Source organism: Phoxinus phoxinus, assembly GCF_949152265.1.
Source record: "Phoxinus phoxinus genome assembly, chromosome: 20".
NCBI classification, from domain to species: domain Eukaryota; kingdom Metazoa; phylum Chordata; class Actinopteri; order Cypriniformes; family Leuciscidae; genus Phoxinus; species Phoxinus phoxinus.
Genome location: NC_136895.1, coordinates 26,117,350 through 26,143,101, shown reverse-complemented (window position 1 = coordinate 26,143,101; position 25,752 = coordinate 26,117,350). Strand labels below are relative to the sequence as shown.

Genomic DNA, 25,752 nt, shown 5'->3' with positions numbered 1-25,752 from the left:
AACCAAAGACATAATATTCGACCTTAAAAATGACAGAATACTCAAGCACACCTGTTTTTTTAAATCATAGTCACGTTTTTGCCCATCACAGTTTTGTACAGGCATCAGAACCGCGTCTCAGATTCCTGCTGCTGTTTTGACTCCTTCACGAGTTCTCAGCTCATCAAAATACCATGATATGTAGGCTACGCACAGACAACAAGCCCATTTAGCTTGTTGTGAAATATATGTAATAAAAGCCAGGTTGTGAACATTTCCCCTATGCCTGTAGGTTCAGTATCTTTAAAATGCCAATGTGAACGCAAAGCAGACCAGTACTAAATGTTTCTGCCCGGTCGACCAATCGGCTCCACCTTTGTTCCTTGCCCCCTCGGCTCCACCTGGGACATACGGGTCCACTGAGCTCCCTCGATCCTTCGGCTGCGCCTTGGTCAGTCGTTGCTTTGCCTATGCCACAGACTTCCAGGCTTTCGGGTACGCCACATCCCTCTACCTCTTTGGCTCTGTCGGGCTCCCCCTTTCCTACAACCCCACCTTGGTCCTCAGTCCTAGCAGCTCTGCCTCAGTCCTCCATCACCCTGACTCCATCTCTGCCTCCCATCACCACGGCTCCACCTTGGCCTCCAGGTCCTTCGATGTTGCCTGGTTCTGCTTGGGCTCTGCTTGGGTCTTCACTTTTCCCATCTCCACCTCTGTCGCTCGGTCGCCAGGTTCTGCCCGGACCGTCTGCAAAGGCAGTCTCCTCCTGTCTCCTCCCTCCATCATCTCCTCCATGGGGGTTAGCTCTTCATTCGCATCCAGAGCCCCCACCGTCCCTCAATTTCTGTATCATTACACCGCGAGGACATGCTTTCCCGAGGACGGGGGTGTAAAGTCAGATACATGTTTGGTTTGTTTGTGTTTTAGTTTTCCCTGTCTGACTGCCCATCTGTTTTCCTAATATGTTTCTATGGTTACTGATTGTTACGCACCTGTTTCTAGTTCTGTTGATTACTCCCGGTGTATTTAAGCCTTCTGTTCTCACAGATCTTTGTTCTGTGTCATCGTTGTTTTACATTGTTGTTTTTATTCTGTTTCCTTGTGAGCTCCTGTGTGTTTCCTGTTGGATTTATTTTATTAAAGTTTGTTTGTTTTATATTTTCTATCATTGTGCAATTTACTGCAACCACACGTGACAACATAAAAGTTAACTGCTTAAACTGCTAATGTGTCTGTTACAGTCAGATATTTTATATGCATTCTCTTGTTCTGTGTAGAAAAGAAGTCAGAGTGTGAGGTTTAAAACCATTGCAAAAAAAAAAAGAAACTTGACCCTGTTTGTAAACTTACCGGGAACTTACAAACTAAACACAGATTTAAAAAAATAGCCACTGTGATGCACAAGATCTTTGTCAAAGATATTCCACCAGATTTCTGAAGAACAACCACTGCAGGTTTCAGTTTGAAACTGAGCTGCTCGTGGCACACTTTAGTATGACTGGCAACAATGTGAGATGGCGGATGGTCTATATGATTATAAAACCATTTACAAAACCATATATAAAAACATAAAACCCATAAGATTCATTGTATCATAAAACGTATGCTGAATAATCCAATATTAACACAGTTTTACACATTTCTACTTTTATGTATTTAACACAGTCAAACTACCTTTCAGAAACTATCAGAGATATATACAATTATATGAATGTTTTCCATTTGATAAGATTGTTTTTCAATATAAAGAACAGTTAAATGTCAGAAGAACAGTTATATGATTATAGATTCATAACACACATTCAGAGTGTGTGAACTACAAAAGTGAAACCGTGAGAGTATACAGCACATGATGGTTATCAGTAGGTAGTCTTTATAGGTCAGCCGTTTCACTGAACATTTGAAGAAAATGTTCCATATGCTTGTTTTGTTCTGTTTGTGCTGCTGCCGTCTGATTAGTAAGTTACAAATATATTTTTTGGCCTAATTTCTGTCTGTTTCTCAGTAATAATGCTGCTACAGTTTATATTATTTTAGAGTATTTTCATTTGCTGTTCTTGTTACCTTAATTAAATAAAATTCATTGTTGTGAGATCTGGATTCAGGTCTCTGTGAGTGTGTTACAATGAGCCGAATATAAAAATATGAAACTATTGAAAGTGTCAAGCAGAATTAAACTTATAGTATTACATTTTCACCTTCAGATTGCTCTACAAGCAGATAACTTTAAAACACATTAAAGATAAAAAATAAAAAAAATGTTGACACTGTTTGTACATTATAATCTCTTTTGCGTCTCTGATCCTGTTCTTCAGTTAGCTTTTAAAAGTTACTGACAACAGCTGATTTCATGCTTATAAACCAACATGACCATTAATCTGTGGAACATCTGTTCATGTTCTCCAGGTGTGTTTGGTGAGTCAGTGTCAGTGATGGAAGGAGATTCTGTTACTCTAAACACTAATGTCACTGAAATACCTGAAGACGATGATATACTGTGGACATTTGTAGCAGAAAACTCTCTGATTGCTGAAATCAGTAGAGCTGCTGGAATCTTCTCCACATATGATGTTCCTGATGGGAGATTCAGAGACAGACTGAAGCTGGATGATAAAAATGGATCTCTGACCATCACAAACATCACAACTTTACATACTGGGCTCTATGAAGTAAAGATGAGTGGAGCAAAACTGTCATACAAAACATTTAGTGTTTCTGTATATGGTGAGTAGAGATTTTTATTAAAACGTTCAAGTGTTATTAAAGGAATATTTGGGGTTTAGTACAAGTTAAGCTTAATCGACAATCCTTTTAGTGTTTTATGTTGTTGGTATTTTAACATGTACAGACTGATTCCTTTTACTTCCGTTTTAAAAGTCTCAGTCTATAACCCAGATTTTTGGTTTTCTGCTGGACAAGTGGAAATACATACTTTTGAAGTCATCAATATCATGACCCACAAATTCTGTTGATCGAGCTTAACTCACACTGAACTCTGAATGTTCCTTTAACTATTTGCATATTGAAATGTTAACTGATTTAAATATGTTTTCCAGCTCATCCCGTCACTCCTAGCATTACCAGAGATTGTTCATCATCAACATCAAATTGTACATTGTTGTGTTCAGTGTTGAATGTGAGTGATGCGACTCTCTCCTGGTACAAAGGAATCAGTGTGTTGTCCAGCATCAGTGTGTGTGATCTCAGCATCAGTCTCTCTCTACCTCTGGAGGTGGAATATCAGGATAAAAACACCTACAGCTGTGTGCTGAACAATCCCATCAGCAACCAGACCACGCATCTCAATATCACTCAACTCTGTCACACATGTGAAGGTACGACAACTTAGTGTTATTGTGTTTTTTTTTTACTGAGTTGCTCTCTAATCTTGTTATAGATCAGACATATTCAATTCCATTTGGTCCATTACAGATCAAGGACTACCTATATTGTACATAGCGTTGATCTCTGCTGCTGCTTCTGGATCTCTGATGATTGTTGCTGCAGTCGTGATCTTCTGCATCTACAAGAAATGTAGAAAAGCAGGTCAGGAGAGCAAGCAATTAATCTGTACAAATATTTATGTTTTTTTTTACGACCAATTTTTTAACATATAAGTGATTATTGTTAATGCAGTTCTGACCCAGGAGGAAGACAGAACTGATTCAGCATTGAGTAAACCAACAACACCAAAAACGGTAAAACCATTTTATATGACATGACATTGTTGCAATACGTTTCATTCAGTTAGTCTTTTCAGAGCTTTGTGTGCAGCATAAGACGGTCAGTGAGCAGACGAGTGTGGCTGTGTACTGTTTTGCAGACCTAAAAAAAAAATTATTAGTACAAGTCAACATTTATTAGCATATAGTAAAATGTTGTTCAAATGTATCAAAAGCAATGATTTATCAACCAGGTTCCCTAAGAAGGGGAATGACACGTTGCTTCTTGGTTATGACGTGATTGGAAATGCCCTTGAAGTGACCGGTAACCAAGCATGTGTAAATACATGCAAATCTATTGGCAGATGGCAATCCATGACGTCACACATTAAGTGCAAATAAAAGGGTGCCCAAGTTACACGTCATGAACTCTTTTCTTTGAAGGAGATGAAGGAGCCATGTGTCTTCATGAGCTGCAACTGTCTTATGGTCTTTTTGGGAAGGCCAATGAGGAGTCCATTACAATAATCCACCCTGCTGGTGATGGAAGCATGCACAAGTTTCTCTAAATCTTGACTGGAAACAAAGCATCTAATTCTTGCAATATTTTTCAGATTATAGTATGCTTATTTAGTTATTGCTTTGACATGACCACTGAAGCTAAGGTCTGACTCTAGAGACACACCAATATTCCTGACTTGATTTTTAGTTGTTTGACCTCTAGAGTGAAGGTATGCATTCACCTTGAAAACTTCATCTTTGTTTCCAAACGCAATGACTTCAGTTTTGTCTTTGTTTAACTGAAGAAAGTTTTGGCACATCCAACTGTTTACTTCATCAATGCATTGGAACAGGGAGTCAATGGGACTGTAATCGTTAGGCGATAGGGCTAAGTAGATCTGTGTGTCGTCTGCATAGCTGTGGTAAGCAATTTGGTTCTTTCTCATTATTTGGCTCATTGGGAGCATGTACTGGTTGAATAAAAGTGGCGCAAGAATTGAGCCTTAAGGGACTCTGCATGTCATGGATGTCCACTCAGGCTTATGGTCTCCTATACTCACATAATGACCTCTCGCTGACCTGAACCATTTTAGGACTATCCCAGAAAGCCCCACCCAGTTTTCCAGCCTGTCAAGAAATATGTTGTGATGCAACATAAAGCTGACCTAATTACCAAATGAACCAAACACAGACAGGAACAGAAGTCAAAACAAACTGACATCATGACAGAACGCCCCAATGACAGAAGGAAGGGGAAGGCGTGCCCTCACGCTGCAAAGACTTCACAGGGGTGGGAGGGTGGGCACCCTGGATGCCAACGAGAGCAAGGCCTAGCAGGACAAGGAGCCTCCAGGGTGGCTCAGGGAGTTCAGGGAGTCAGGACTGCACCGATAGTTCAGGGGGCCAGGGAGGATTGGCCTTGCCATGGGAGCCAGGCTTGGCCACTGTGGCCAGGGACGTATAGCACGTAAAAAAAAAAAATATTGGGAGGTTCTGGGCTAGAGAGGACTTTGGAATGGGCTCATTGGCTAGAGTGAACTCGGGGGCTCAAGCGGGCACTGGTCAGAGTTGTAGACCTGAGGAACAGCAGTGGAGACGCTAGGACCAGTAATCTGGCACTTCCCCCACAGTGAAGGAAACAATACGTCTGTTGCTGTGATTGAGTGCGAAGGCATCAATGATGTTATCGCAGTCAAGGGTCCTCGTTCTCTCTGTGTTTATAGCCAAAAGTGCCAGATTACTGGTCCTAGCGTCTCCACTGCTGTTCCTCAGGTAGTTTTTTACACGGCCCAAGCAAGAAAAACTGCGTTCACAGCTCACTGATGTAACAGGAAGTGTCAGGGCTATGCATATTAACGTGTACAGGTCCATAAATGCATCTTTATATGGCCGCATTAAGGATAGGAATTCCTGTGTGCTGTGTATGGCATGTCCCTGTTCTTCCTTCCTTTGTAGAAGCCGCCGCACCTGGTAGAGCTCTGCTGACAGGTTTTCCTCACTGACACCATTGTGCCGGGCCATGGGCAGCAGAAGTTGTTTGTCCAAAAATTATGTGTGTTTTGGGCTGAGAGTTGGCACACCTCTCAGTACATCATTTCCCTCTGTTGAAAAGCGCCGATTCATTTCCGCTATCAACCTGTCTATAACTGGATAAAAAGAGTGCATTTTCATGTCATCAGTATTGTCTGTCTGTGTTCTCTCTATCGGGGCCTCCACAATAAAATCCTCCAGGTGTCGAGTTTTCTGGGTCTGCCTTTTCTCACGTGAAGTATGTGTTGTGCCTGTGTTTGCACACAGAGTCTCTGCTTGTTGTTGGATTTCTTTCCACTTAGCGTCTGTGCGCTTTTCTGATAGAGCATTAAGTACAGACTGGGCCAAATCCTCTGCCGCAATGAGGTCAAAATTGGGGGCCTGTAGCTGATCTGACATGAACTTTGTTGTTCTAAATAAATCCTCAAACATGATGAGATGCAAAACAAACTTCTCATCGATGATGGCACTGATGGCTCTTGCCTCTGCCCTCCGATGTGGGTGTGACTGAGTGATGACATCACACAGGGTGGCTCGAATAGCGGGTAGAGTTTTCTTGACGGCGCAGATCGCATTATAATGGCAAGCCCAGCGAGTATCGCACAGTCTCTTGAGTTCCACTCGTTGTGCTGTCGGGTCGAGCTCTTTTTGTTTTCTCATGAATAGATCATGCACCACGGATCCAGAAAAAAACTTGTAGAGTGTTATGGCAATTCCCTTAATACAATATTAATTAACAGCATCAACAGGTAAAGAAAACTTTCAGAGGCAAATTGTTTTATAGAGAAAAGGTTTATTCTCTAAGAGAGGTCTGGTCAGGCCACCACAGCTACCTAGCGACCGGAAGACAGAACCTAACAGACCCATAAAAGGCATAGCTTTTATACAGTTTACTCCTCCTCCCCAGTTTCCGTAACTTTCCGTACTGATAAACCCAGATCTAGCTGGTTTGAGTTGGCTTCTACCCCCCTTAGGCAGGTCAAATTATTCTTTGTCCCCGGGAAGTCAAAAAGCTTCCATTTATGACTTAATTACCCTCCTGTTCCCCTCCTGATGAGGGTATGGGGCTTCACTTTATTACTGAATGACCCCTGTATTCTCCTGGCTAAAACCTTTCTCGGGCCCAGGTGTTACAATCTCCCCCTGCCCATCTGTTTTATTGTGTTTGTTCTTTCCTGTCTTCCGTCAGCTGTTAAGACACTCAGAGAAATACATGATTTGATGAGATCAACAGTAGTAAAAACAAATGAAACATAGAAATACAAATTAAACATAGAAATACTGAATTTTCCCAAAACAATTCCCGCTTTTTATCATTCTCTGATAAATTATTTCTTGAAAATTCACGCTTGTTTTCTAATTAATGCATGATTATACTATTAAAGGGTAATTACAAACTATTCAGTTAAAACTTGTCAATCCTGTAAATGGCTACATTTTCAAAATCAAGTCAGGTAAACATTTAAAATGTCAAAAATCAAACAATTAATTAAATGTAAAACAAACCCACAACGTCCCAAAAATGATTATAATTGTTTCAAATCTTTTCATCACAGTTATACTCTTCATTCTGATTTTTGTATATCTGATCATTCTACTTGAAACTTTTCAGAAAGAAGATAATAAAATAATCAAAAAGAATATTAATAAAGCTAATAAGCAATAATTTCAAGCTATGAAAGAAAATAAAGGCTAAAACATAGAAATCCCTCTTTTTATGTTCTAGAAAGGCAAAACAAAAACAGTTTATCACATTTCTGTGTAAATGTCATCACTCTCATAATCGTCACATTGTTCTTCATCAGCTTTTGGATAAACAGTCAGTTTCACTGCTTGAATGGACGTCCCAGCCCTGACTGATCTCTGTACTGAGCTTGAAATGCATCTTATAATGCATGGCAAGCATATTATAATCAGAATTCCTATTACTACAATTGGCAGAACAGTCTGAATTATCCAGTGCATCCAATCTCCCCAAAAGGACATAATCCACCCCGCCCATTGGTTGTTGGCCCTTTCAGGTTCCTTTACGGCCTCTCTCATGTGTTCAATTATGTTGGTTATATTATCACTGTAATCAGGAATGTTAAAACAACAAGATATCCCAAGCATTTTACAGACTCCACCCCTTTCTGCCGTAAGCATATCAAGAATTAAACGGTTCTGGATGACTGCGTCCCTCAGTTGCCTCATTTCGTCACTTATCAATGTTAAAGCGTTTTCTGTGCTATTGGCTATTGCTAAAACAGTCCATGCTAACCCATTAATCTTATTAATCGTTATCGCTGTACCCACCCCTAAGAAAATTGACCAACCTATATTTGCTCCTGGTGTTGTCCATGGATCCGTAAGTGTGTACCCTGCGTAATACTTTGGCAAAACCCCTGGCAAAATTGTAACATCCCGTCTCTCCCTCTTACCTATGCTACTTGGCAAATACACAGAAGTTCCCACGTTCATCAAAGCTGGATAACAGCAACCTGACCAGTCTTTCTTAGGCAAACGGTGATACGCCCTGTCACCACACACCCACACTGCCGCTGGTGAACTTTCGTTCGGTTTGTGGAATGGGCACGTGAAATTAATTGCTGTGTTGTTGATGGTCGCTGTACAATTGTTCATAGCTCTGTCATGTACGTTTATTTTGACTCTGCAGTCAGACCACCCAGTTTTTAACAGTCTCGGTCTGTTGAAACATACGCAAACATCACCCTGGGCATACATTACCCTCAAAGGTGGAATTACTATCTCAGTGTTGTTGTACTGCTGTATGTGCTCACAGTCGTCAGCAGGCTGTTTCGTCGGTGTCCTCCCTTCCTCCAGATCCACAACAGTTTTTAGCACATCAGTCATTTGTTGAGGAATTAGACACTTAGTTTCTTTGACTTTTTCTGCCATCAGGGGGACAGCTTTCCAGGCATGAGACATTTGTAGGCACATCCAGCAGCTAGTTTTGATTTCCAGTTCCTCTTTCTGCAATATTGCCAGCGCACAAGCTTTGTTTCCCTGGCATTTCATCATGGCTTTCTGCACTTCAGGATTTATCTGACCTTTGCTTGTGTCTCCATTTCCCATCCAGGCCAGTTCCTCTTCAGTAGCCTGTTTGGCCTCAGGTGACAAAAAAGGTGTCGCCGTCGTTGCTGTTCGTGGTTTGGTTGCCTCGACTACCATAATGTCTATTGTTTCATACCAGTCAGTCCCAGCCAAGTCCAGGGCGCAGTAGTATCTGCCTTGGTCAGCACGAGTTGCATGTCTCAATTCCACTCTCATCCCGTATCTGTTGTTGCCCATTTCGTCTTCATCCCGCACCAGAAATCTGTTATCGTATTCCGACTTGTGGTGATAAGCGTATGCCTTTACGTCTGTCCACTTACATGGGCTCTCGCAGAAGTAGAAATGTGCGTACTCTTCAGTATGTCCATCGCACTCGTGACAGTTCTTTTGAAATGGGTTGCACTTGAAAGTTACACTTGATCCTTCTTCTATCGTGATGGTGCTTCCCTCCAGTCCTTCCACCGGCTCCACTTCTGTGAATGTGTCTCTTTTATCACGTTGTCTGATGTTGCTGTTCAGCACGGCCGTTTCAGTCCCGTTGGTGTGTCTTTCCGCAGACCATACTTTCAAGTCCTTATTGAAACATAAAATGATCAAACAAATAGTCACTGATATCAAAGTCAAAATGAATGTAGTTTTACAAGGTCCGCACATTCCTGGCAATCTGAATGTGTGCCACGGTTTCGAACGATCCATCCTGTCTAGTTATTACAGCTCTTTGCAGTGATCGATGTCTCTAGTTGTGGCTATACAACTGGCTTTACCCTGCACACCGGCCTTACCACTCCTCCTGAGTGATTTTTGCACTTGCACTTGGTGGTTTGGGTTTGATCTCGGGCTTATTGTTGAACTTGTTGCTGCTGAGGTTCCTTCTGTTGTTGCTCTTCCGATATGGGCGGAACCTTCCTGCAGTGATTGGCGTGAACCCACGTAGCTCTCTCTCCGATTTTCACCGCCGTGTGTGTTATCAGCAGAACTTGATACGGTCCTCGCCACCGCTTCGCCCTCCAGTTTTTTCTCCTCAGGTCACGGATCACCACGAAGTCCCCCGGCAGGATCTTATGCAAAAACGTTTCAGCAACCTTCCCCTGGGTAGCTTTCACCTGCACAGAAATATTGGATAACAGACAGGACATTTCTTTGCAGTAATTTAACATTTCATTTTCACACACATCAGTTGATGGAAGCCTGCGTTTCCCCCCTTCTATTCCCATGAATGGTGGTCTACCAAAGAGAATTTCGAATGGGCTTAAATTTGTTTTGACTCTTTTTCTCATTCTCATGTACATTAGCACGGTCGGGAGCGCTTTAACCCATGAAAGTCCAGTTTCTTCACAACATTTTGCCAATTTGTTCTTTACTGTCTGGTTCTCACGCTCAATAGCGCCTCCACTGGCGGCGTGATAAGCACAGTGTGTTCTCATATTAATTCCTAAAAACTGACCGACCTGCTTTATTGTCTCGTTGACAAAATGTGTTCCGTTGTCAGAACTGATTTTTCTTGGAATTCCCCATCTCGGAACAATCTCGGTTAGCAGAGCCTTTGCTACTGCTGCTGCATCTTGTTTCGAGGTGGGGAAAGCCTCGACCCATTTGGACCACATGTCCACCATCACCAGGCAGTACTTCTGTTTTCCACAGGGGGTCAATTCAATGAAATCAATCATTAAATATTCGAATGGCCCCTCTGGGGCTGGCTGACTTGCCAGTGGTGTTTTAATACCCCGTGCAACATTATACGTGGTGCAAATAACACATCTTTTGCAAAAATTCTCAGCGTATATTGTGAACCCTTTGGTAAACCACAGTGTTTTCATTTGTGTGATCATCCCGCTTTTTGATACATGGTCCAACCCGTGTATCAATTTAGCATAATGTTGAAAGAAATGTTTGGGTAAACAGGGCGTTCCATCGACTGATGTCCACACGCTATCTACAAGGCTGCAGCCTGACGCCTTCCAGTGGTTTTTCTCAGCTCCTGTGGAAAAAGACTGCATGCTCTGTAGAGAAGGAGAAACGTTAAGGTTAATGTCAACTTGTGCGCAAGTGGCGCTTTTACTGTCATCTTTGGTCTGATCTGCTGCCGCTGCTTTCGCAGCCATATCAGCTCTGGCATTTCCTGTAGAAACAGAATCTTTATTATTAGTATGCGCAGCGCATTTGCAAATTGCAATCTTGTCTGGCAACAGGATTGCTTCGAGCAGGTCCGATACCAGAGACGCGTTTAGTATCGGCCGTCCATCTGATTTCAAAAATTTTCTGTGCCTCCATAAAATTCCGAAGTCATGCGTAACTCCATAAGCATAACGCGAGTCTGTGTAAATCGTCACACATTTACCAGTCATTAGTTTACATGCTTCAGTCAAAGCGACTAATTCAGCTGCCTGCGCAGAATAATGTGATGGTAATTTGTCGGATTTCACAGTTTCAAATTCAGTCGTTATAGCATAGCCCACTTTATTCTTTCCTGTTTGTGGATCTTTTGACGCAGATCCATCCACAAACAGGATATTGTCACAATTATCAAGCGGAACGTCCAATAAATCTGGACGCGGTGTGCACACCTGTTCAAGTGCTGACAGACAACAGTGATGCTCCTCCCCATCTTCTTGCGTTGGCAGGAGAGAGGCAGGATTCAGAGTTGTGCATCGTTTTACTGTGATATTTGGCATATCTAGCAGAATCGTATGGTATCTTAGCCAGCGAGCTGTAGACAAATGTGACGTTCGCTGCTCTTGCAAAATCATGGAGACGGCATGTGGGACCTTTAAAGTTAGATCAGAGTAGCCTACAAACTCTCTTGAGGCCATTACAGCCAGTTCAGCCGCTGCCACTGCTCTGAGACAGTGTGGCAGGCCCGCCGCAACAGGATCGAGTTTTGTTGAAAAATAGGCCACAGGTCGCAATCTGTCACCATGAGTCTGCAAGAGAACAGAAGTCATAAAACCATTCTTTTCATCAACCATCTGTACAAATGGACGGTCTACGACCGGAAGGCCCAACGAAGGAGCCATAGCCAACTGTGCTTTCATGTTATCAAATGCTGTCTCAGCTTCACTTGTCCAAACAAGCCTGTCACATGACCTCAGCATTTTTCCTGTTGTAAGGCTTCTTAAAGGCTGTTCTAAAATGGCATAATTAGGAATGAACGTACGACAGTAAGCACACATTCCTAAGAATGACAGCATTTGTTTTTTTGTTACAGGTTTTGGCACCTCTTTTATGGCCTGCACCCTTTTCTGAGACAGTGTTTTGCTGCTGTATTTGATAACATGCCCCAGGAATGTCACTTCTTCTTTCACAAACTGCAGTTTTGAAAGACTCACCTTGTGTCCCTCTTTTTCAAGATGCTTCAGGAGGGTCAAACTGTCTAATACACAAACAGATCTATCAGCCGAACAGATCAAAATGTCATCGACGTAAAAAAGTAATGCGGTTCCAGCTGTCAAAGTCAGATTCTCAATGCTTTTCTTAATTGCCATGTTGAAAATCGTAGGGCTTTCAGTGTAGCCCTGACATAGTCTTGTAAAAGTGTAACCCTTGCCATTAAAATCGAAAGCAAACCAAAACTGGCTATTCTCATCCACCGGGACGCTAAAGAAAGCATTAGCCAAGTCCACCACAGTGAAATATTTTGCATTTTGCGGAATTTGGGACAAAATAGTATAAGGATTTGGCACTCGTGGTGCTCTGGCAATGACAGATGAATTTACCATTTTCAGGTCCTGCACAAAACGCCACTCCGTTGGATGATTTTTATCTCTTATTTTTTTTACAGGAAAAATTGGAGTACGGACCGGTGAATCGTTACAAGGTCTAATTATTCCCGCTTTCAACAAAGAATCAAACACTGGTTTTATGCCCTCTAATGCCTCACGTTTTAGGGGATATTGTGCCTGGCACGGTCTGTAATCAGATTTTGGGATGATTACGACTGGCTCGCATCCTCTAATAAGCCCCACGTCATATTTATGTTTCGCCCACAAATTTGGTGATATTTGTGCCAAAGAAATATCAATTTCTGAAGCAGAAATATCCCCTTTCTCCTGTGTTGTCACATTCTTCCCAATAGCAGTCACACTTCTCACAACCCCCACATTGAAGTCACAATTTGATTTAAATGCCCCCACACTTTCACTCTCAGCTGTGTGTGAGTCAATTTTCACCCAGTCTGTGGCTAGTAAACATTCTTTTACAAAAAGCCCTACACCTCTCCATTGCTGGTCTATGGCTTTGGACACAGATAAGTGACACGCAGTGTTCTCTGTCATAAGATAACAGGCTTTCTGATTCTCATTCAGCACTGCAGAAAGCGCACACACATTTTCTTTCCAGAAAATTGTGTCAAATTTCACACTTTCATTATCTACAGAATTAAACCACATCTTTTCAAAGTCTGACTCTCGCTCCGTTACGACATGTGATGTACAATGCATTTTATCATGCGTCATAAACTCTGTGTTGATTGGGCTTGTTCGAGCTTTGGCCAATTTCAAAATCTTCTCTGCCCAATCAACATCTGTTATCTGCCACTCGTATGCCCATTTTGGCTCACATGTAGCACATGTCATTTGTGGTGTTTCCCCGATGCTAATTCCGTAGGGATTAGCATCGAGGGTCAAATTTAGTTTACACATTAAGTCACGAGCCAGCAGAGGTGCGGGACAGTTACGCGACCAAACAAACGCGTGGTTTAAAAACAGTCCGCCTTCTGTCTCGCACTTCAACGGCTCTGTAAACCGGTCAGAAATCAAATGGCCCGAGGCCGAAGTACTTTCGTTCATTTCATCGGTTAATTTTGGTACACATGGTAAATCACATGGTCGTAATGTGGAATGACAAGCTCCCGAATCAACAAGAAAATCGATCGCTACCTGTTACGTGTTTAAAGATGTAAGGGGATGATTACGTAACATTTATGTGAGACACTGTTGCTGTGTGTGGATGAGAAAAGACAACCAAGAAACAACTTAAACGTTAACAGAAGAAACGTTTATTCTCGGTAAATGAAAGTGAAGGACATGTTCATTTGAATCAACGGATTCGTTAGAGTTAAAGTAATGTACCAAAAATAAGAAAAATCAAGAGTGTCGCCAAATTATAGAAACTAGCAAAACATAACTTATATCTAATTTTAGCCGTACCTAAACTAACTAACAATAAAAGATAGAAACAAAACCGAATTCTTCAGCGGGTACGCCGCCTTAACTAAACTGTACTAACTAAAAACAAAAGTACAATTGTGGCAAACACTCCACGCTTAACTGACACAATGATTCCTACCTCCCGTCCGATTTCGCAATAGGTGAAACTCAGTGCTCTAGATCGAATTAGCTAGGCATCTCTCAATGTATATGAAGGCTCAGTTCAGGCAGAAGTGCTTACTCATTTCAACAGCGATAAAGATAATAACATAAAAGTGATGGTGGTTTTGAGAACGTGCTCGGATCACGCAAGTTGGATGAGATCTGGCGAGGATCTCTCTTCATCTTTATGAATGGGCCTTTTAAACCCATGGCACAGCAGTGGATTGGTGGAACAGATGATGACGCGCCCACAATGATGACACGTGCCCGCAAACAGCCAATGCCCGGTCACCACCTGAAACCAATGAAGGGAGACAGAACAGAAACACACACACACACACACACACACAAATACACGGGGAACGTAACACTACCCCATCAACTAATAACGGATAAATTGGCATTTCAGAAAACCCTGTGCTTTTGTGCAATTTTACACGCTTATCACTCATGACATTGCTCAAACGTTCATCAGTCACACATAAAGATTTGCAAGCAGATTTTTCATTGCAGGTAGCAGAGAGTAAATCAGTGTATGTGTTTGTGTGTGCGTGGTGTGTGTGTGTGTTAGTAAATATAATTTCACTTTCCTTTGCTGTAGTCAGAGACTGACTTCCCAGAGCTGGACTCTTTCCTTCCCGCTCTCCTGACCTCTCGGTTCAATCTGACTTCACGTAGGGACACGCATTTCTCCAGTGTCCGTCTTTCTTGCACACTCTGCATTTTGTACAGTCTCGGAGCGCGTGTGCATTTGTGGAGCAGACATAACAGTTCCACTTCCCTCCCGCAGCTTTTCCTTTTGGCCTTCTTTGATTCTCAGAGTTTGAACTGGAAAACGCAGGTTTGTTAGGTTCATGTTGCACAACTACCATTGTGAGGGGTTTTTTCTTGTCCTTCTTTTCCTCAAGCTCATCTTCAGCGTGTATTGCGTGCTGCAGTGCTGAAGCCAAACGTCCGTTCTTCCATTCCACATAACTTGATTTTGTCCCTCGCTTAACTTCGGGTCTCAGTCCTTGCAGAAAGTAGCCCATCAAATGACTCTCCCACGTGCTAGCTTTCGTTCCCCTGTCCTCTGGCTCTGTTAAACCGCTGTGTTTTGCAAATGTTTCAAAAAGTCTGTAATAATAGTTGCTTACCAGCTCATCTTTCCCCTGGGTGCAGCACGTGATTTTTTCGGTGTCCACACGCGCAGGAAAAGCTGTGCTGATGGCGTTGGTGAAATTTTCCACTTCTTTCTTATACGGAGCGTTGCTTACATGGTCCCAGTCTACGTGTATCCGTCTCAGGTTTGTGTTCGCCAGATTACCGGCCACCTTACCCCAGTTCGGAGCGCCCATTTTCACAGCGAGCAGCCGTCTCAGTTCTTGTGTGGTCGGGCTGAATTCCCGGCACATTGATAACAGTTCATTTGCAAATCTTTCGCCAGCGTCCTGCGGGTTTGGTAAATGCACCATAACATCCTTCATATCAGACATTGTCCAGGCTCTGAAAACCAGCATTGGCCCGTCCGAGCCAGCAACTTCGACCATTGGAGCCGTTACATTACTTTTGGCGCTGTAAAACTGACCTTTTCTTGATCTTGTCAGTATTTGTCCACTTTGTCCCGGTCTTTCATTATTCGGAGTGTCTGGACCTGTTTTATACCCCTCTCCGAAAACTTCCTGCTCTGTGTTCTCTTCTTCGCCGCTTGTTCCGGCCAGTGCTGAAAAGTCTGCCTCCCCCTGCTGTACTGGAGGTGTGGGTAGTTGTGCTCGAAGCTGTGCTGTTAGTTTTTCTGCCACTCGCTCTGCAGCTTCCGCCCCCGCTCGCGCTGCTCTTGCATCTGTCTCTGCCTGCGCGGCTCTTTGAGCTGTTAATGCAATTTGTGCTCTTGCTTCAACGAGTTGTTCTTCTTGGGCTGCCATTCGTTGTGCGATTTGTGCTCTGTTCTGTTCCAGTTCTTGCGTTGGTCTTAGGAATGGTGGAGAGCGGTCCAGATCGAGATCCAGCTTAAGGGCCGTCAGTTCTGCCACTGGATAGTGATTGTTATATGCCGGCGGCGGAGCCGTTGCAACCTCGGTCACATGTGGAAAGACACATACATTCGGTTCATTAGTAGTATTCTGTTCCATTGGAACTGTTTTCACACACATAACATCTTTCACTTCATTCATATCATTACATGCCAGTTCTTTCTGTATTTGCTTTCGTTCTCGTCTTTCAGCTTCTTCTAACCAACACTTTATAGTTTGTTCACATTCTTTACACACATGTCGAACACACACACATCCATTCTGTTTTTCATTGTTCCCTTCTATTGATTCTTTTACCACATTAAGTCTAATCTTACTTAAAGTCCCCGCCTCAGGGAAATCGTGATATTTGATCAACTTTTGTATGTCTACCATACATTTACCCCCGTAATTATTTCTCATTTGACAGAAAATAGGCGTGTAAAAATGATCTAGCCTACTGTTAGATGACCCCATCTTTGGCTGAATCTCCTCTCTTGGATTTTTACTTTTGACGCGCCTTACTAATCTGCTGAACGTCTTCAACAGACCTGATCTTTTAACCCAAAATCAGACAGGTTTTAGCAAATATGCTCTGTATTCAGTTGTGACTCTTCCGTTCACTTACTTAATCAGCTGTGGCTCTTCCGTCCACCTACAAGCTAGTTTTCAGAACATTGACCTGACTTCCTCATGTCAATTTTCCGCTTAAAAACTCTGCTCGCACCAAAGAGACAGTCTCAGCCAATATGGTTCACCCACAGTCAGCCTATATCAATTCTACACCCAACAATAAAAGTCAAATAGAATAAAAATAAAACAATTTGCCGTTTCTTACCCGGAGATGCTTTTCTGTTGTTATTTGCCACGGATTCGTTCTGATCCCGGTGAGGATTTCTTCTCTGGCCCTGAAATCAGGAGTTGGCTCTCTCTCTCGTAACCTGTTGAGCTCTCTCTCTCAAACCGTCGAGGTATGAGACCAGTACCTGGTACCGGGGCGATTCACTCCGTCAAATCCGTCTCAGGACCAGGAGAAGAATTTTCCTCACGGAATCCCACTTCTGACACCATTTGTTATGGCAATTCCCTTAATACAATATTAATTAACAGCATCAACAGGTAAAGAAAACTTTCAGAGGCAAATTGTTTTATAGAGAAAAGGTTTATTCTCTAAGAGAGGTCTGGTCAGGCCACCACAGCTACCTAGCGACCGGAAGACAGAACCTAACAGACCCATAAAAGGCATAGCTTTTATACAGTTTACTCCTCCTCCCCAGTTTCCGTAACTTTCCGTACTGATAAACCCAGATCTAGCTGGTTTGAGTTGGCTTCTACCCCCCTTAGGCAGGTCAAATTATTCTTTGTCCCCGGGAAGTCAAAAAGCTTCCATTTATGACTTAATTACCCTCCTGTTCCCCTCCTGATGAGGGTATGGGGCTTCACTTTATTACTGAATGACCCCTGTATTCTCCTGGCTAAAACCTTTCTCGGGCCCAGGTGTTACAATCTCCCCCTGCCCATCTGTTTTATTGTGTTTGTTCTTTCCTGTCTTCCGTCAGCTGTTAAGACACTCAGAGAAATACATGATTTGATGAGATCAACAGTAGTAAAAACAAATGAAACATAGAAATACAAATTAAACATAGAAATACTGAATTTTCCCAAAACAAGAGCATTTGTAGTGTCTCAAAAAACTCTGCTGCAGCGCTGACATTATGTACACAGTCCACTAACACTAAATTCAGCTTGTGTGCATGGCAATGTATATAGATGGCTTGCGGCACCTCCGTCCTGAATTTTTCCTGCACACCATTGTTACATCCTGACATCACAGATGCTCCGTCGTAGCATTGACCGACACAGCGATGTATATCAATATTACACTGAGTGTGTGTTTGATGCTGGCTAGCAGAGAGTCTGCATCCAATCCATCTGCGGCAGTGAAATGCAAAAACTCCTCATGCACTTCCCCTGACTCTGGCTGTAAATACCGCACGATAACAGAAATCTGCTCCTTTTTACTCATATCTTTACTCTTATCCACTAAAACAGCAAAGCATCTCTTACCTCATCACTTATCTTCTTTCTTATCATTTCTGCCATTACAGCAAATATCTTATTTTGAATATCATGGTGAGTGTATTTAGCGTTTGATGGGTTGGTAGCTAACTTCTTGTCCACTGTTGGATCAAACTTAGCAATAACATGCAGCAACTCACGAAAGTTTCCCAAGTTGTGTGACGACTCACCCTCTCTGTGACCTCTCTGTGCGATCCCTTGGCAGGCTGTGAACCGCAGGCTCTCCACCACAGCTTTCATGTATTTTCTGTTCTCCATAACTAACGCAGAATGTCCCTTATCAAGCAGGTTTGCTATTTTAGATTTGCTTGTCCATATCAAATTTGTGTCCCATACTTTCATGATGGCTCTTCAGAGATGCTGATGCTTTCCGCCAGTTGTTAAATCCGTTGCTGCTGCTGGTAAATGTTGGCTCTACATGAAATCCGTGCCCTCGTTTCAGAAAATGCCTGCACGCAAAACAAAAAGCGGCATCTTTGACCACGCTGTATTCTAGCCATGAATACTGATCCATCCAACTTTTATTAAAACTTCTCTGCTGATTCCCAAATTGCCGTGTAGGGTATTTTTGAAGGACTGGCCTTCTTGGGCCCTCTTGAGGATGGTTGCTAATATCAGCTGCAGGACAAACCGTAACGTTAGCATCCTCAATGGAAACCGCCGCCGGGGATTCTCCTCCGTCTTCAAGTTCATCCCCAGGATTTTCTTGTTCCTGGGGCTCTGTGACGACGAGTGGCGGTGTGTCTGCACCTTCACAATCTCGTTTCTCATTTCTTGTTTCAGGGTGTGACTCATCCACACGATCCATGACGATCCATGGTGTATTTTTGCTAAAACTCACTATCAAAAACAAGCTGAAATGCGTTAAGGTCAAAGGTTCGCCGGGGGCTGCGCCCATTGGCCAAAGAAGATCACCTGTTTCGGCCTCATGTTATTATAGACTAAAATATATATATATTAAATTATTATTTGATTCCTATTTTAAAAACATGAAAAAGAATATTCAAACATGACATTAAAATATAAATATAAAAAATTACAGACATTTCTTGGGGGTGCTGGGCAGGTGCTATGGCTATAATAGGGGGAGCTGCAGGACCACCTAGCTCCCCCCTGGCGCCGCCACTGGTGCTCAGGGATGCTCGAGGACCATTACGGGCAAGAAGGGATTGGAGTAAATGGTTTAGTTCATGGCAGAAAAAGTAAATCAGAACATAGTCCGGGAGGTTGGTGGAATTTGAAATGTCCAAAACATCTCTGATGTTGTCCTAGAGCGAGCGTGTTCCCTGGAGCAGTCGGACCAACTTTGCTGCTGCTAAATGCATATTGTGGTCATTTCTTCTGTTACACGGTGGTTAAACTCAAACTTCACAAAATAATCTCCAGAACAAGAATAAGAAAAGAATAACCAACTCATTGCAACATAGAACTGACCTAATTACCAGATTATCCAAACTGTTACGATCCTGTTCTTAGATCGCAACAAAGTAAGGGGGACGCCACACAACCGCTGCATAAACAATAAGATCTATTTAACTAAAGTAAGAAACATGAAATGTCAAGTGATCAGTGTAAGTGTTAGCGTGTCAGCATGTAAATGTATGTAGCAAGTTCGAATGACATCAGTTCAACCAAATATAAACAACAAAAAGTCCAAATCCAAACGTCATAGGGGATACTGGATCACATCAGAGCTCCGATGCGGCTGTGGTCTCCCGTAACAAACACATCCCGTCAGCTCTCCAGAAACCTCCAGAGCAGCAACAACACCAGCTAGCAAACGTCTCTCTTCTCTGTTTGACCCAGTCTCTGTTAAAGTACCATGATCTCGTTCAGGTGTAAAGCCACGCCCTCAAGCAATCAACCTGTAACTCGGGGACAAACACACAACCACTCACTGAGCCGTCACAAAACAGATCAAAAACAGGAATCAAAACAAACTGACATCACGACAGACTATAATACAGAGATGCATTAAACCTTAAATCTGTATAATTGGAGAGGACTGTAAATGGTAGTGTGGGAGAAAAGCATTTGCCCAATGCAACTCCATTCACCAAGCTTCATGTCGATTATAGCAACCACCCACAGGGGGACACACTATACTACTGTTTTCATAATATACTGCACCAAGCCTGATATGACACAGGTGACAAAGAAAGAGCAGTTATGAAAATAAATGTAGCCTGCTCTAACTCTGTGCCTTTCAGAAACGGTTGCTAAAACCAGCACAAGCCCGACAAGGAAGTGTAATGACTCACCTCCCAGACAAAATGCTGGAATGGAACTGATGATAAATATAATTCCATGCATCATTTACCAACCCCAGTTTTGTGGTTGACATTTAATATGTTTCTTCAAATGCCTCTGAGTGTTCACCTCCCTTAGGCCTTGCTTCCTCTTTGCAGCGTGCCATTTCTGCTCATAGGATTGAGGCAAAAGCAACCACACTGCTTTCTGACCCTGTCTTGTTTCAGGGGACAGGTCAAAATGTTTAGAAGAGGAAGTGGAGGGTTCAGGAGGTGACTCGTACCTTTCCGGGATGTACTTCCTGAAAGCAAATGACTACACTCTTGCCTCCCTGAATCTACCCACCTACCACTGCCTAAACAGAGTTCCCAAAGAGTCCAGAGGGCGAGATCAGGGCATCAGGAGAAAATGTTTACTTCTTCTCTTTAATTATTGACAGAATAAGCCAAAGGTGCCTTTCTGTGACTATTGACCGCCCAGAGAGCAAAATCTGTGGTCAAGTGCAGTTCAACCACCGCCTCTGGTGACAATTCCTGCCCTTTTCTAAGTCCCTAAGCACGTAGGTTTGGCATGACTGTAAAACTGCCATAGTGTGACCCTGACCCGCTTCCCCATATTCCTTACACACGAGCCACAAGGTGGTCTGACATGGCTCTGACGATAAGACCGGAGCCCTCAATGAGGATACCTAACCCTGTGAGAGGGTATTCAACCTGGCCATTATATCAGGCAACTCCACATTTGCAGGGCTGACGGGGGAATCTCAATATCTTGGCCTACTACCATCACATCAAGCTCCTCAGAGCTGGATCCCGCCATACACAAGTTATCTGCTAGAATCTAGCAGAATCTAACAGATCACTTGAACTGGCAATAGGAGAGGAGATGGGATGGGAAATAAATGGGAAACCCCCTCCTGAACTTCTTTGCCTGCTCAACCTGTGACCCCCATCAACTAACTGTGGGGTGCAGCTGCTCGTTACTTTGGTTTTAGCAACCGTCCAGCTCTATTCTCGAGAAAAAGGATAAGCGTAAGCGGAGCTTATTCACAGAAATCTTTACACAGTGAACGCCTTCAACTCCCTTGAAAACTGAACGAATGTGCTCTGCCCCAAAGCAGATAACAGAGCTTGAGCATGTCTTTAAAGAGGACCACACTTCCTAAAACACTTGCTTTCCATTACCACACGCTACAACAAACAGCTCCTGAAGACAAAAAATCTGATGTTGTGTAACTTAGGCATCCTTTTGTAACCACTCCACCCGGGTCGTTCTCACCCCGCTCCGTGCGGGTCTCGAACCCGGGTCTCTGGCATGAGAGTCGGGCGCTCTAACAAGGAGGCTAAAGACTGCAGCCTCTAGCGTCTGTCGCTAGAGCGCCTATTGAGATCAGAGGAGTGAGGTTTACTCGCACAGCGACTACTAGCTGGCCTCCGTTACACTTTTATGCACATGTGCTCCTGTTATCATCAGTAACATTATGAAGTTGGACTGCGACATGTCTTTAGTTTATGGACAGTTCATTTCTATTTTTGATGTGCTGCTGCTGTCCACCTACAATAGTTTTAATTTTACACACCATGAATGAATTGTTATGACTATTTCGTTATGCATGTAAAAATCCAGTCTGTGATCTATCTCTGGACTCCCAATTTAAACAATCTTTTGTTTGAAATCATATGTAAACAGTTCAAATTGTAAATTGGTTTGCTATTCTAAAATAACCCATACTACATAAGTTGTATATCATTTGAATGTCTTTGGAAAGAAAGTACAGTAAGAAAGCAGTGTTAACTCGTGTTAGCTGTGCTGAAGTGTGTCCTCGAGCTGCAGGTGCTCAGCGGTTTATCATTATTCTGAGCTGAAATGCAGCTTTAGCAGCCATTGTTTCTTTGTAGACATGCTACAACAATCGTCGCTGTTGCTTTTGCGTGAAGACAATCATCATCAGCTCAGATGACAGAATGGCTATCATGACAATCTGTCAGAGCTTGTGATGAAAGGGGCTTTTGATATTACTTCCTCTTACAGCTCCATGTTATATCTATTCTGTAGTACAGCAGTTTCATATCCATATTACTGAAGTAAATAATTTCATAGAAATAATTCTGTCGCATCTGCAGGTTCCTGATCGTGTCTTTGTTTCCTTTCAGAAATCAAAGATGGAGGCTGTGTATGAAAATATCCCCAAAAAACGATGATCAAATACTGTATCTAGTGGAATTGATGTTTGTGTTCATGCAGGACAATATCTCACACTTTTGGTTTGAGTTAATTCTCTGACAGGATATGTCTGTTTTTACTTTTTGTATCACATCTTTTGGTGTTATTGTGATGTATAAAAAGTTGTTTGTATTTACCAATAGCATAGCATACATCAACTTTTTTAGTTTTTAGTTTATCATATAGAAATTAACCTGTTGTTCATTATTAAAAATGTATCACACCCTTTACTGTACTCCTTTGTGTCATTTACTGTTCTTTTGCAAAATGTTATTGAATAATTAGCCTGCTTAAAACCTTTGACCAATGTGGTGGATTTTTCCCTAAACCTAACTACATCCTATAATATTTATACTCTAGCAAATGTTCACTAAATGCTTTAATCACTGCCGGGAGATCTCAGACAAATTCAATTGAGAATCTCACCAGAAAACACAGAAACAACAGTTTTTTTATAGAATAGAGACAACAAATAAAATCATTGTGACTAACATGTCACCTTCAATGTGATTGGTTCAATTGGGAAAGCAAGCCCCCACCCTTTTCCCCTCTGTTACTGGCATACGCTACTTATCTTGAAATTGGATCATCAAAAAGAAGTGGAAAGTTTTAAGAGTTCAGTTGATTGCTCAATATATCATGACATACTAGAGACAGTATATTTTTGACATTGTCTCGGTCAGCACTTCAGAATTTTCCATAGTCCTGTTCTAAGAAAGAACAGAATGTTTAGTACATTGTGTTTCAGTGTTAGAATGTATGGCCTGAAAAAGGAAGTAATGTTTAGATGTTAGAATCATGGTTAGTTTAAAAGATAGTTCACTATCTTATCTATTAAAAATCTATCACAGCAATTCAGTTGAAATATAACATTCTGAACTGGGCATACTTTCAATACATACAGGTCAGAGAAGTATTTAGATAATCTGCTGGTTCAAGGAACTTTTTATCAAGCCCTTTCACTTTTAAAACCAAATAAATTACTGTCACAAATATCTAAATTATTAATATCCACTAGATAAGTTATATTTAAGATCAGAAAAACAAAATAAAAGTTTACATAATAGTACATAAAACCGATTGGAATATATATATATATATATATTTTTTTTGAGCAGGGAGACCCTGGATGGGCTGCCAGAATAGAGACCTTGCTAAGGCCTCTGCCAGTGGGACATAATCTTGGATGCACCAGCGTGCATATTTCCACTGACCAACAGGTTTAAGGCCACGCACACAAAAGGGGGAATATAATAAATATTCATGATTAGGCTACTCCAGCCACTAGAACCGTTTTTCACAGGAACACAACACTGGCCACGTCACTACGTCATCGCGCTAGTGCAGGGAGCTTCCTAAATTATTACTTTCACTACAATGTAGTAGCCTACCACGGAGCACATTTCCAAAAACTGTTAAAATGATGCATGCCGCCTCGATTTCGCTCTTATTGTCGTTCTGCCTACGTGTGGGTTTTGGTAAGACTTTTATGTTACTATCAACGATAATAACAAACGTGACGTAGTTTTTAGTTCGTATGGGCCAGAGCCATAGAGAGAAAGAGTTGCGACACTCCCATAGACCTCCATTGTAAAAAATGGCGGCGCTTTTAACCGCCTACTTCCGGGATGTGGAGATCGGATTAGTTCCAAACACTGTCATTTGGGCGTTGAACCCCATTCACTTACATTGCAGCGCGTCGAGTTGTTTCAGAGGTAACTTGCTGAAATATCGACCTCTTTTGAATTGTCAACTGTCTATATTGTTTCAGAGGCCCTTTGCGATGCTTATACTGGTCTTCATTTGTATATGCACAGCGTAATTATTTATATTTTATCTTGGTTATTTCAACCAATTTTCTAGCATTGCCAGCGTGACTTCGCCAGCTGTGAAGGTAGCATATCTGATTAGTTCGGTAATTCATCGCTACCACCTTTATAGCAACTTTTATTTAATTGATTTTTTGGGATATAGCAACACACCCATGTGGGGCCCATATGGGTTACAAATGGGCGACAGGGGTACAGAGTGGGCATGGGCTCAAAATGGGCTTCTTATCTGGGGCCCACTTGGGTCAACTGAGTAAGTCCAACATGGGCAAACCCAGTTGGGCTCCCTTTGTGGGGCCTAGGTGGTTCACTAATGGGAAATGAGTGCATGGGTTGAAAATGGGCTACACTTGTGGATCAGTTTACAGAGGAAGTGCAAACAGTCAAACCCAAAGTTTTTTTTTTTTTTACAGATAGTACACACATATGCACCTTTGAAATTACTTTTATCTATACAAATGCCAACAAAATTGCCATTTTAACCAATTTTCTGCCAATTAAAAGGACCAATACCCTGCAGATACTGTCACAGTGGTGCAGTCAAAAGTATGCACACTTTTACTCAGAATATAATTTAAACAGTTACAAAAAGACCTACAGGTAAGACACGGTGACAGATAAAAAAAAAAAAAAAACTTTTGCAGGATGGATCTCGCGAGATTTCATTCAGCGCCATCCCATGGATCTCGCGAGATTTCATTCAGCGCCATCCCATCCCCCTCGCCCTTTTCGCGCCCGCGACACCATTCACTCTGTAGTCTCTCACTCACTCTCTGCTGTAATTTTCGGGAGGAGATTTGGAAGATTCTCGCTGTCTTCGTAGTCAAGGCTAAGTCAAGGTAAGAAAGTTACATTTCACAATATAAATGTTAATTCAAATACATTGTTTTCAAAACACGATGTTAACCAAAAGCTTGTCACTTTAGAATTTCGAATTCCAGATCGCGCAATATGTTCCCTTATTTCTGGCGCCAAGATCTGTAACGTTAACTAACATTCTTATTTTTTATGTTATTGTTAATACACCAACTGTGTTATGACAAATTGATTGGAGTTGAGACTCCAACTTTACAATTTTACCACTGTTTTACGATAACGTTAAATCCCACAATGACAGCAATTTTTTAACTTGTATAAGATCGATGTGCACATCAAACAGCCAAAAGGAAAGCATTTCCTTATTAATTTTTCGAATGCAATTACAAGACAAGCCTGTTTAATCGTGTCTGCTCCCGTTTATTTTGTGATCACAGAACAACGCCATAACAGCGACCATTTCAGCAGCTAACGTTAGCTGTTATTTTAAAAGTGTGCACATTCAATGAAAAAATCCCCTTCTCAAATGTTA

General features: G+C 42.1%; 1 protein-coding gene across 1 annotated transcript; it reads left to right on the top strand.

Moving 5' to 3' along the window:
- Window positions 1-1,867: 1,867 nt before the first annotated feature.
- Window positions 1,868-22,859, top strand: LOC306988633 (SLAM family member 5-like). Its single transcript, XM_079593725.1, has 6 exons — window positions 1,868-1,937; window positions 2,386-2,703; window positions 3,036-3,314; window positions 3,412-3,525; window positions 3,616-3,677; window positions 22,506-22,859. The coding sequence occupies exons 1-6, from the start codon at window positions 1,889-1,891 to the stop codon at window positions 22,551-22,553; spliced, it is 870 nt and encodes a 289-aa protein (XP_079449851.1). The 5' UTR covers window positions 1,868-1,888; the 3' UTR covers window positions 22,554-22,859.
- The last annotated feature ends 2,893 nt before the right edge of the window (window positions 22,860-25,752 follow it).